This window comes from Arachis hypogaea, chromosome 20 (genome assembly GCF_003086295.3).
Source record: "Arachis hypogaea cultivar Tifrunner chromosome 20, arahy.Tifrunner.gnm2.J5K5, whole genome shotgun sequence".
Classification (NCBI taxonomy): Eukaryota; Viridiplantae; Streptophyta; class Magnoliopsida; order Fabales; family Fabaceae; genus Arachis; species Arachis hypogaea.
This window is the reverse complement of record NC_092055.1, coordinates 101,120,130-101,132,851: the sequence shown is the minus strand read 5'-3', so window position 1 is coordinate 101,132,851 and position 12,722 is coordinate 101,120,130. Positions and strand designations below refer to the sequence as shown.

Sequence of the window (12,722 nt, the reverse complement as noted above, 5' to 3'; positions counted from 1 at the left end):
TTCTATCCATTTTGTGAAGTAGTCTATTCCCACGATCAGGTATTTGACTTGTCCTGGCGCCTGGGGAAAAGGACCTAGCAAATCCATTCCCCATTTTGCAAAGGGCCATGGAGAAGTGATGCTGATGAGCTCCTCCGGGGGAGCCACATGGAAATTTGCATGCATCTGGCATGGTTGACACTTTTTCACAAATTCGGTCGCATCTTTCTGTAAGGTCGGCCAGTAGAATCCAGCTCGGATCACTTTCCTAGCCAATGACCTTGCTCCGAGATGATTTCCGCAGATCCCGCTATGGACTTCCTCTAACACCTCGGTGGTTTTTGAGGTCGGTACGCACTTTAACACTGGTGTTGATATCCCCCTCCTGTAGAGGATATTTTTCACCAAGGTGTAGTGTTGTGCTTCCCTCCGGATTTTCTTGGCTTCTTTTTCTTCTTTCGGGAGGATGTCGAATTTCATGTATTCGACCAAGAGGTTCATCCATCCGAGGCTTAGTCCGACTACCTCAAAGACTTCTTGCTTGTCTTTTTCTTTTACTACGGAGGGTTCCTGGAGAGTTTCCTGGATCAGGCTCCTGTTATTCCCTCCTGGCTTGGTACTTGCTAACTTGGATAGGGCGTCTGCTCTGCTATTTAGATCCCGAGTTATGTGTTTGACCTCAGTTTCTGCAAAGCGCCCAAGGTGTTCCAGAGTTTTTTCCAAGTACCTCTTCATATTTGGGTCCTTTGCCTGATACTCTCCACTTATCTGGGAGGTCACCACTTGCGAGTCGCTGTATATCATCACCTTTGTGGCACTGACTTCTTCCGCTAGCTTCAATCCAACAATCAAGGCTTCATACTCTGCCTGATTATTTGAATCTGGGAATTCAAATTTGAGGGAAACCTCTATCTGGGTTCCTCTTTCATCCACCAATATTATGCTTGCACCGCTTCCTGTTTTGTTTGAGGAGCCATCTACATAGAGTTCCCATGTAGTTGGTTTTTCCTCTTGGTCTCCCGCGTATTCTGCAATGAAGTCGGTGAGGCACTGGGCTTTAATCGCCGTCCGAGTTTCATACTTCAAGTTGAACTCGGAGAGCTCTATTGCCCATTGAACCATTCTCCCTGCAACATCCGTCTTTTGGAGGATTTGCTTCATGGGTTGGTTCGTGCGAACTCTTATTGTGTGAGCTTGAAAGTGAGGCCGTAGCCTTCGTAAGGCTACTACTAAGGAGTAGGCAAACTTCTCTAGTTTGTGGTACCTTAGCTCAGGGCCTTGTAGAACTTTACTGATGAAATATACTGGATGCTGACCTGCCTCGTCTTCTCTTATTAGGGCCGATGAGACGGCCTTGTCTGCTACAGATAGGTATAGGACGAGGTCTTCTCCAGCCATAGGTCGGGTCAGAATAGGAGGTTGGCTCAAGAATCTTTTGAACTCCTGGAACGCCTCCTCGCATTCAGGAGTCCATTCGAACTGACATCCCTTTCTCAATAAGGAGAACAGCGGAAGGGATTTTAATGCTGATCCTGCCAAAAATCTGGAGAGGGCTGCAAGACGGCCATTCAGTTGTTGGACCTCTCTTAAACAAGTCGGGCTTTTCATCTCTAGGATAGCTCTACACTTATCGGGATTTGCTTCGATCCCTCTTTGTGTCAGCATAAGTCCTAGAAATTTTCCTGCCTCTACCGCGAAGGCACACTTTGCGGGATTTAGTCTCATCCCGTGTAACCTTATGGTGTCAAAGACTCGTGAGATTCTGACAAGAGGTCGACTTCTTTTTCGGTTTTCACCAGCATGTCGTCGACGTATACTTCCATTAGGCCTCCAAGGTGGGAGTCGAACACCTTATTCATCAACCTCTGATACGTGGCCCCTGCATTTTTCAGTTCAAATGGCATGACCACGTAGCAGAAATTAGCTCTGGGTGTGATGAATGATATCTTCTCCTGGTCTGGCTCATACATCGGGATTTGGTTATACCCCGAGTAGGCGTCCATGAACGACAAGTATTGATACCCCGAGCTGGAGTCTACTAGGGTGTCAATACTTGGCAGTGGATAAGGGTCCTTGGGACAGGCCTTATTTAAGTCGGTATAGTCGACACACATTCTCCATTTGCCATTTTATTTTTTGACTAGCACTACATTGGCTATCCATGTTGGGTACTTGACTTCTCTGATGAAGCCGGCTTCAAGGAGCGCCTGTACTTGCTCTTCTACTACCAGGGCTCGTTCTGGGCCGAGCTTGCGTCTTCTTTGTTGTACAGGTCGGGACCCCGGGTAGACCGAAAGCTTGTGGGACATGAGCTCGGGGTCTATCCCAGGCATGTCGGAGGCCTTCCAGGCGAAGAGATCGGAGTTATCTCTTAGGAGCTTAGTCAACCCTTGTTTTAGGGTTTTCCCTAGGTTGGCTCCTATGTGAGTATTTTTCCCTTCCTCTTCGCCTACCTGTATCTCCTCGGTTTTTCCTCCCGGCTGTGGTCGCAGATCTTCTCTAGCCCTTGCACCTCCGAGCTCTATTGTGTGGACTTCTCGGCCTTTCTTTCTCAGGTTTAGACTTTCATTGTAGCATTTCCTTGCCAATTTCTGGTCTCCCCTTACCGTTGCTATCCCCGCTGAGGTCGGAAATTTCATACAAAGGTGGGGAGTGGATACTACCGCTCCGAGTCGATTAAGGGTAGCTCTACCGATTAGAGCATTATATGCTGACCCTACATCGATGACTATGAAGTCTATACTCAAAGTTTTTGATTTTTCCCCTTTTCCAAAAGTGGTGTAGAGGGGCAAAAATCCCAGTGGCTTTATTGGCGTGTCGCCTAATCCGTACAAGGTGTCGGGATAGGCTCTTAACTCTGTTTCATCCAACCCTAGTTTGTCGAAAGCGGGCCTGAAAAGAATGTCCGCTGAGCTTCCTTGGTCTACTAGGGTTCTATGGAGATGGGCATTTGCTAGGATCATAGTTATTACCACTGGATCATCGTGTCCAGGGATTATTCCTTGCCCATCTTCTTTTGTGAATGAAATGGTAGGGAGGTCGGATGACTCTCCTCCGACCTGGTAGACTCTCTTGAGATGTCTTTTGCGAGAGGATTTGGTGAGTCTCCCTCCCGCAAACCCTCCTGAGATCATATGGATATGTCTCTCCGGAGTCTGCGGTGGTGGGTCTCTTCTATCCATATCATCTCGCTTTCTCTTTCCATGACTGCCCGACCTTTCTATGAGATATCTGTCACGCCGACCTTCTCTAGCTAGCTTTTCTATTACATTTTTAAGGTCGTAGCAGTCGTTTGTGGAGTGACCATATATTTTATGGTACTCACAGTAGTCGCTGCGGCTCCCCCTTTTTTATTTTTAATGGGTCTGGGGGGTGGCAGCCTTTCAGTATTACAAATCTCTCTGTATACATCCACTATAGAGACCTTTAGAGGAGTATAAGAGTGATATTTCCTTGGTCTATCGAGACCGAGTTCTTCCTTCTTCTTGGTTTCCCTCTCCCTTTCTTTTGTTGAGGGAGGGTGCCCAGGTCGGCAACTTAGGTCTCTCAGCTTAGCATTTTCCTCCATGTTGATGTACTTTTCGGCTCTTTCCTGTACATCGCTTAGGGAGGTGGGGTGTCTTTTAGATATGGACTGTGAGAAGGGACCTTCTCTAAGCCCATTGACTAACCCCATTATGACTGCCTCTGTGGGCAGGTCTTAAATCTCTAAACATGCTTTGTTGAACCTTTCCATATAGGCTCGTAAGGATTCTCCGACCTCTTGCTTTATTCCCAGGAGGCTTGGCGCATGTTTCACTTTGTCTTTCTGGATAGAAAACCTCATCAAAAACTTCCTTGAGAGGTCTTCAAAACTGGTTACCGACCTTGGGGGGAGGCTGTCGAACCATTTCATCGCTGCTTTCGACAAGGTGGTCGGAAAAGCTTTGCAACGCGTTGCGTCGGAAGCATCAACCAGATACATCCGACTTTTAAAGTTGCTCAAGTGATGCTTTGGATCTGTGGTTCCATCATAGAGGTCCATATCGGGGCTTTTAAAGTTTCTTGGAACCTTTGCCCTCATTATGTCCTCGCTAAAAGGATCTTCCCCTCCCAGGGGCGATTCTTCTCTATCGTCACGGGAGTTCCGACCTTTGAGGGAGGATTCTAACTTTAAGAGTTTTTTCTCTAACTCTTTTCGTCGATCCATCTCCTCTCTTAGGTGCTTTTCTATCTCCCTTTGTCGTTCCCGTTCCTGTTCTAGTTGTTCCAAGCGACTTTGGTGGACATGAACTAATCCCATAAGTTCAGTTGCGTGGGACTGTCCGTCCTTCTCCGATTCACGGCCTTCAGAGGAATTCACCTTCGGGGTTTTGACTCCGGAGGTACCCTCTCTGTGTTGATCGTTGGTTTCCTGGCGGAGGGTTAAGTCCGCGTCGTTATTTCCGGTATCCAGATTCTCTTGTTCGGAATCTGTTTCTACGTGACCCTCCTTAGGGATTTGTCCGCCATCACTGGTTGATCTCTCGGGTCCCCGGCAACGGCGCCAATGTTACGATGGGTAACCGGAGATGGTGGGCTGGACTTGCTAGGTTAGCCCAATCGTCTGAGGAAGGGAGCCTTTAAGTGGGTCTGCACCTTGGGGGCCCCCGTCCGACTTGTGAGTATGAACAAATGGGGGGTGGTACCTGCAAAGACACTCCGATGCCTAAGTCAGCAAGGGTGTGAGCAGGTCTAGAGAGTATTGGGACTTAGTGATACCTGAGAAGAGTCAGTGTATTTATAGCGGTGAACCCATAACCACCGTTGGTGTAGTTCCGTTATTCATGGGGAATAACTGTCCCTTTATCTTAGGGAAGTTGAGATATGGCTCCAGGAAGTGGGTAGAGAGATTTTAGGGACAGTTACTCATTTGAATGGGTATCTTATCTGCCAGCTAATCTTTGTCCCGACTTCTTTAGAGCAAGTCGTGATAAGAACTGACTTCGTGGGGTGAGGGTCGGTATAGAGCGAGGCTTAATCCTTTGGATTGGGCCTTTCGTTTGGACCTGTGTCTTATCATTGGGCCAGGGTATGAACAACAAGTATATTTATTTTTATTGAATTAAATTAAAATATTAATTTAAATTATAATCATCTAAATTTTAAATAAAATATTTTTATAATTTTAAAATTTAAAATTATTTGAATTAAATTGAATGAGTACAAGTCACCAATTCATGTGTATATTTCGGGTGCTACCCATATCTTATTTTTGCATGTATCTCGGGTACTAAGACTCTATTTAACTCTTCTAACACAGACTGAGGTCTCAGTACTCGGAATGTGTTCAATTTTCAGAATCCTTCAGTAACCGGGATATGATTAATTGTGTATTTATATTATTACATTGTAATTTATGTATTTTCATAAATTTTATATTTATTTAATTTAAATAAAAAACCCAAAGAATTTGCATATTAAAATTGTTTGTTAAGCAATCAAAAATAAGTTTATCAAATTAAAGTTGGCGTAAGTGATATGATCTTTACATGCGTACTTTTTAATTGTTCCCAATGTGTATACGTAAACAGATTCCTCTATGCATGTGATGTGATGCACTTAACAGGAAATCAAGAGTCGGCAAAAGGGTACCCTCTAATGGAGCTTAGGAATAAGAATTTTCTCATCTCAAAGTAAAGCATGCACATTTTAAATACAGCTAAACGTGTCCATTTTCATCTCTCTTTTCTCAGTTTCTGAGCAACCCATATCTAAAGAAGTTTACAGGGGACAACATCCATTTCACATCTCATTATTTCTTCTCTGTGCACTCTATATGGGGATTACTTGGTTGGAGGTGTGCTTGATATCTGCTCATGGACTTCAGCATTCAACGTCACTGTGGAAGCGTCAATGGTTTGCTGTTGGGTGGATTGATTATAACAGCAAATATTGCACCAAGGTTGATGATTCTGAGAATGGGAGTCCTGTTTGGAGAACCATATTAACCATTCCTGTTGATGATTCGGTACCAAACTTCCGAGATTCGGCACTGAACGTGGAAGTTTACAGTATCGAGCCCATCTTCCTCATGGAAAAGCTTCATGGTTCAACAACGGTTGTTCTCAGAGAGTTTCTTGACAAGGAGGTAAAGGATTCTGAGGAGTCACAGCTAAGGCATGCGGAAGTTCGGAGCTACCAACTTCGTAAGAAGAATGCTAGCAAACCAAGAGGTTTCATTGATATTTCAATCCGTGTCCATGAGGTAAAAAAAGAACCAAAATCCCAGTCAGGTATGTGAATTATTTCACAACCCATAGACAAGAGTTTTTCATTTCAGCTTCACTATAGCTTCTTCTGCATTCATGATCTTTGGCTTCTCTTATTTCAGAAAGATCTTAATTCATCAATATACTCGTGCAAAACATTAAGTTTTCCATTTTGTAGGTGGCAAAGGAGGAATGGTGCCCTTAAATGGTGGCAATAATACACACTTCTCAAAGGGAGGATTAGGCCAAGCCTATCCGCAAAAACACCCCCAATATTCATACCATCAGGAAGAAAATCATGAAGAGAGAACCGTACCTGATTTCCATTCAATGCCATTCCCTGCTATAAACCATGCTGACCCATATGACGGTGAACCGAGCTACGATGCTGTAGCTGGACCAAGCAATGAACAGCTCGGAACTCAAACTCCTCCACCACCACCCCAACTCTCCAATGGTGGTTATATTCCCACTTTTCTCACAAGAAATGATTGTCTGCCCCCAAGGTACACTGACATGCCACCACCAAGGAAACCTCCCGGTGGACCAACAACACTTGCAATGGAGTTAGGTGCTGGGACGTTAGCAGCCGGTGCTCTAATATTTGGTGATGATTTTATGTCAGGATTTGAAGTTTCTCCAGGCTTAGGGGATGATTATCTTATTAAAGAGATCAATCCTCCTTTCTGAACAATCATTAAGGGGTTATTTCATGTAATTTTATTTGGTTGTACATAGCTAAACAAGCAGGCCAAATGGCCATTCCATCAGGATTGTAAATAAATTTTACATTATTGGGATCAACTCTGTTAAAAATAGTGCTGACTGTCATTCATAATAATGAAAGTTCATTTATTGAAGTTTCTCTTAGTAACGGGGGATGTTTTCTCTCAGAAAGAAGTTGCTAAACTGCCACTGTTTAGAATTCATTTCAAAATCAAATAGATAATTTGGCTAATGCTTGTTATTTGTTAATGGTAAGTCTTGTCAAATCCGAGGAGTCACTTATATTTGGCTCACCGGTCATATGGTATAAACGAAGATCATTCAGAAAGACAAACACAATGAAGATTTATTCAAGTACTATCGCAGGCTAGAACCTATGGATCAAGATCCTCTAAAGTGAGAAAGTTAGTAAAATGATAAAGTAAAGAGTTTATCACTCTTAAATTAAGATAGTGGGCCACACATTTCAGGGAAGTTACAAAATCAACAGTGATTAACCCCTCACTTTATCACTTTACCATCTTCTTCACTTTAGAAGATCCAAATTCAGAACGTATAATGGAATATGAACTCATTACTTGTTGCTTTTTGGAAATTTTCCACTTCCAAGCCTTTACTAGCCGCTAGAATGAGGTGACCATGCTTGAGAACTTAAATAAGAGCATGCATCATTGCTCCTTCGATAAATCTTCATTCGTCTGTTTAATTGCCTTTGGTGTTTGCTCAATATGGATCTTGTGTGAAAGTAAAGTAGGAAGCCAAGTAGTTGAATTTTCAAGTTATAGTTTGTAGATACTGCTCATTTGAATCAGTCACTAATCGCTTTAGAAAATTTTCAACAATTGAAATAAACTCCTCCACCTTTTCTTCGTGGGGCAAATGACCGCACTGCTTAATTATGGCGAACGATGCTCCTGGTATAACGCGCGAAAGTCTCTCAGCATTCCATGAAGGAACTAGCCGGTCCGTATCTCCGGTGACAATCAGTACTGCTCATCCAAACAGTTCATTCATCAGTTATATTCTCAATATCCAACTCATGGTTTTGTCAACTATGTAGCAGGGTAGGCATATGATTCAAACTAGAAATAAAATATGTACCAATTCATTTGCCTGGTTTACAGAAAATCTCTATCAACATTGATTGGCACATAACAGCTATATTCTATCAAAGTCAACTACTTCATGATCCAGATATTACCTTTGAGGACTAAACTAGGCAAATGAAAGTGGAAATAATACAATAGGACTAGTGACCTAACCTGGACATGAGATGTCATTAAGTCTTTGAGAAAGCGATGGTTTTGTCTTGGATTCCTCATCCAGAAGCATTGCTGCAGTGAATTCAACCAGTGCCTTATCCCAATACTTAATCCTCAATGGCTGCATTCATCGCCAGCAACCAAATGAGCACGACTATTGAGGTTAGGGGGAAAAGAAAAGACAACAATGGCAGATTAAGAAATACGAAAATCCCCAGTGAGATTACCTTCGTATAACCACTAAGGACATCATCGGAGACCTGCTTTGGATCATACCATGCATTTCGAACAGCAGAAGTACCAAACTTATTAATTGCCATTCTTACCTGAGATTCATGAAATGAAAAGGAAAAGGCCATTTGATAGGCAATTAGACCAGTGACAATGATAAATTACTGTTAGAGTCTGTTTCAAAGGATTGCAACGGCAAGGGTCGCATGGCACAAATGTAACAAAGATGGCATTGAATTAGCCATAAACAAGTTTATTACCAGCATTATAGCTACAGAAGAACGCAGGATAGCTGATACAAATTTCCTATACAGAGAGTTAAGCATATTTATCATTCCTCTCATCATCTTTGCTATTGCATTTGCAATGAACTTGGCAAAGTTGAACAACATGTTGTAAAACTCAAGAATTGGATTTTGACTGACAGCATTGCTCTCTTCTTTCATTTGGTTATCTTGTCTTGATGGATTTTCTTTAACAATCTTGGGCTTAGTAAGTGGTGCAAAAATTGCCGGAGCAACAAGGATCAGAGCAGCAACACGTTCGGGGGCTTCAAAATATGTATTAACTGCCACAAGTGAACCAGCAGAGTGCCTGACAATAAATATATGTGAATTTTATTTGGCTAGAATGCATGAATATTATTCGATGTTAAAGAAATGGAAGAAATCAACCTGATATATCAGAAAACAAAGCAACTTGACAAAATAAAAGAATATTCACATACCCTACTAAAATTGCCTTCTCAGCGTTCAACATATCAAGAAAGTACAACGTAACAAGCACTGAGAATGCCATTGAGTATGGATTTAGAGGTTTTGCATCTCCTTTTCCTGAAGAAAGATGTTTTGATAAATCCACCCTTGATGTCAATCCAAATGCTGGCCTATCAAAAGCAAGAACTTTTGAACCAGTAACCTCTGCCAAAGGCTTCATGACTTGTTTCCAAGAGAAAACCGAGGCTCCGAAACCGTGCAACAGAATCATGGGGAAACCAGGCTTCTTGATTTGATGAGAAACACCATGATTCTGGAATGCACTCTGAGATTGAGATTCAGCAGCATCCTGTATCTTGTGGTGAATTTCAACTCCTTGGAACTGACAAAAACAACTATCATTATCAGCTAAGAGCTTTGGGTCCATTAGTTCGTCCTGATCTAGACCAGCTATACCCTCCTTTTTCTTCTTCACTCCCACATCCAAAAACTGCTCTGAAGACATGTGATTCACTTCAACACAAACTCAATCACAAATAATAATTTGTCCACAACAAAATAATCCTGATAACTAAGTCTTCCCTTAATGCTGGGAACCAAACCAATGCTTAAGTAAAGAAGGGGAAGGAATTTGAAAATTGACCATTGAAAATTCTACTCAAATAATAGGAAAGGAGAAAATAAACACGCAATATGCAAAATAGGACATAGAAGTTCGATGAAGGGAAATTAAAAGATGATGGCGAGAAAATAACGGAATATTCAGCACCTGAACCGCCAAAGGAAGGAGATGAAGAAGCAGAAGAAGCAACAACGAAGGTACAGTCACGATGATGATGATGATGATGATGATGATGATGAGTTGCATAATTTGGAGCGAAAGCGGCCAATTTTAGAGGAGAAGCACCATGGTTTTTATGTATACGCAAAAAATATGAATGTGTAGAGTTAAGAGTAGGAATTGAAGGGGCAAGAAACCCCAATTGCCCACAAAAGACTCCAACTTTCATCATCGTTTACTCATTCAGTGTTTCTCCCTCTGATGGGTTTCGGGCCCTTCAACTTCTTGTTCCTCTCTGCTTCTCTTTGAATTATCAGTACTTACTACAAAGACCTTAAGCTTGGTGTGCTTTAATGTCTTTGCATAAACGGATAATGTAACCCCCAACTGTCTTTTCTTTATTGGTTTAATTACTTTGTTAGTAAAATAATTTTATCAAATTTTTAATTAAATCTTTATTAATTGCTGTTTTCAGAAAAATATAGTACTTCTAAATGATTTGCTTCTAAAATATTTTATAATTTATATCATAAAAAATAGTTAATAAAGATAAAATTAAATTTTTTTATTTAATATATATATTCAACTATAAATTTTTAAACTATAAAAATGTAATAAATTAGGTGAAGCTTTCCTATGATATTTTGTTTTTCTTGTAATTTTTCTTAGTAAAAATAAGATTTTATTTATGATAAAATAATAGTCTAATAAGACATTAACATAATTAAAGAAAAGCTAAAAAATAAAATGCAGTTGAGACTTATCACCACTAATAATACAGAGAAATAAACAACGTTAATAAGAAAGGCAAATGCTATAGTATGGATTGAAGGAAATATCTAGAGGTGTGGATGCCATGTGCATGCATCTCTTGGACGACACCTGTGGTATTAGATAGACTTGGACAATCAGTGCTCCTGATACAAGATGGAAAAAGAGAGGCTTTTCAGATGTAGGTCATGTAGGGGTGCAAAGAATTAGTTGCTAAGTATCATTGGTAATGGAAGGATGATGTTAAACAATTTTTTGGGAGAACATAATTGGTGGGCCAATAGAATTTTTCGGCAGTGTTGGGCTATGCAAGTTGGGCCTTATTGTTGAGTGAATGATTGTTTTGTATTGGCCTTTGTTTAAATGAGAGAGTAGCCCAAGCGAAAGTTATTATGCGGATCCAGTACCAAAGAACAATTTAAGATGCGTAAGAGTCATGGTGATGAAAACCGTCGAACTGGGCGGTTCGGCCGGACCGGTAACTGGCCGGTTCGGATAAAACGACGCCGGTTTTTAATTTGTTAAAAAAAAAAGAAACAGATCCAAGTCATTCCCAACCCCCCCTTCGTGACCCAACCCCCTTCCCCCAATCATTCATTCATTCATGCACTGGAGAACGCAGAATGAAAGAATCCGTAGCCGCCTAGCCCTTCCATTGTTGCCGCCTAACCCAGGTCGTCAGCGCCGCCGCCAGTCGCAGGTCCTCAGCACCGCCGCTTCTTCTTCCATCGTCGCCGCCTAACCCAGCTTCTCCAGCGTCACCGCCTAACCCAGTAACTCGGCAGATCCTCTTCGACTCTTCATCTACGCTGGCTTCTCGGCACGGACCCAGGTTAGTGGCTTCTCATCTTTATCTTCACGGAGGGTTTGGTTTTCTTCTTAAATTTTTGTTCTATTTTTCTTCAAGTCTGCTTCGGTCTTGCTTTGCATGTTGGTTCTGAAGTTTGGTTCTTCAATTCTTCTTCTTTGGTCTTCGGTCTCGGTTTGAAGTTTGATTCTATCTTGTATTTGCCAATTTGGATGTATGGTTTTGAATGCTTTGTTACTCTGTGGAAATTTGTGTGTATGGTTGCTAATGGTGGAAACTTACTTTGTTAGACAAAATTTACTCTGTATGGTTGTTAATGGTAGAAACTTAGCTAATGGTGGAAATTTGTATATTGTTGAAGGCTTTAGGCAGAATTTGAATGTGTCTGAAGTACTTGGATTATTGAATTTGAATGTCTCTGAAGTCTGGAAGTAGTGATTTGTGATTTTTAATATCTCTGATTACTTGATTATTGATTTGTGTTTTGAATCTGAAATTTGTGATAAATGATAACTGATTTGTTCTGCTGCTATTGCCGTTTTTTTTCTCATTAAACTCATAAGCATTGAACTGTCATGTTTTCCCTCAAATTAAATTTTGGTTCATGTGATTTAATTGGTGTTTAGGGTACAAAGTGAGAAGCTATTTTTAATTGGATTTGCAAGGTGATTTTTGGTTGACTTCTTATTTAATTCGATAATAGTGTTTATGATTGGGTTTATCTGGTTTTCATTCTTTTTGAATTTGGTAATAGTGTGATTACTTTTTGCTGTTTTGTAGTGTTTGTTGTTGAATGATGGTTGTTCTTTCTTGCATCTGTTTAGTAATGTTTATTGAAATTTTGTACATTTTCAATGCATATTTGGATATTTTCATTGCTAAACTCTTCAATTATGGATTGTATTATATGCTACTAGATTTGAGCTCATCACAGTTCCCCGAATTTAACTTCTCCTTTGGAGGCACATATTCAATTACCAGTGGAATCATAAACAATCCTATTTCTTTTGGTAAACATGCATCTGCCTCTAGCTAATTCAATATAAATAGTGAATTTCTTTATTTTTTTAATTCTTTACAAATTCTTTTGTAATATAAGTGATTTGTACATATGATAGTAAAATAAAAAATAACATTGGTTACAATTGTTTATTGAAAATGTGCAAACTTAAGTCATGAAAGTTGTTTGTATAATGTGAGATCTCAATGAATACGTAG

General features: G+C 40.8%; 2 protein-coding genes across 4 annotated transcripts; one reads left to right on the top strand and one right to left on the bottom strand.

The window, feature by feature from the left end:
* The first annotated feature begins 5,583 nt into the window (after positions 1-5,583).
* Positions 5,584-7,069, top strand: LOC112783957 (uncharacterized). Its single transcript, XM_072229775.1, has 2 exons — positions 5,584-6,233; positions 6,388-7,069. Exons 1-2 carry the CDS (start codon positions 5,777-5,779, stop codon positions 6,897-6,899), a joined length of 969 nt encoding a protein of 322 aa, XP_072085876.1. The 5' UTR covers positions 5,584-5,776; the 3' UTR covers positions 6,900-7,069.
* A 124-nt stretch (positions 7,070-7,193) lies between these two features.
* On the bottom strand, positions 7,194-10,314 carry LOC112783955 (uncharacterized). 3 transcript variants are annotated; one of them, XM_025827044.3, is made up of 6 exons: positions 9,914-10,314; positions 9,156-9,639; positions 8,689-9,022; positions 8,425-8,523; positions 8,198-8,318; positions 7,194-7,924 (listed from the first exon to the last, which is right to left on the bottom strand). In XM_025827044.3, exons 1-6 carry the CDS (start codon positions 10,155-10,157, stop codon positions 7,710-7,712), a joined length of 1,497 nt encoding a protein of 498 aa, XP_025682829.1. In that variant the 5' UTR covers positions 10,158-10,314; the 3' UTR covers positions 7,194-7,709. The 3 variants fall into 3 exon arrangements, with proteins under 3 accessions (XP_025682829.1, XP_025682831.1, XP_025682830.1); XM_025827046.3 differs by having other exon boundaries at positions 9,156-9,526; positions 9,914-10,311; XM_025827045.3 differs by having other exon boundaries at positions 9,156-9,634; positions 9,914-10,294.
* Positions 10,315-12,722: the final 2,408 nt, after the last annotated feature.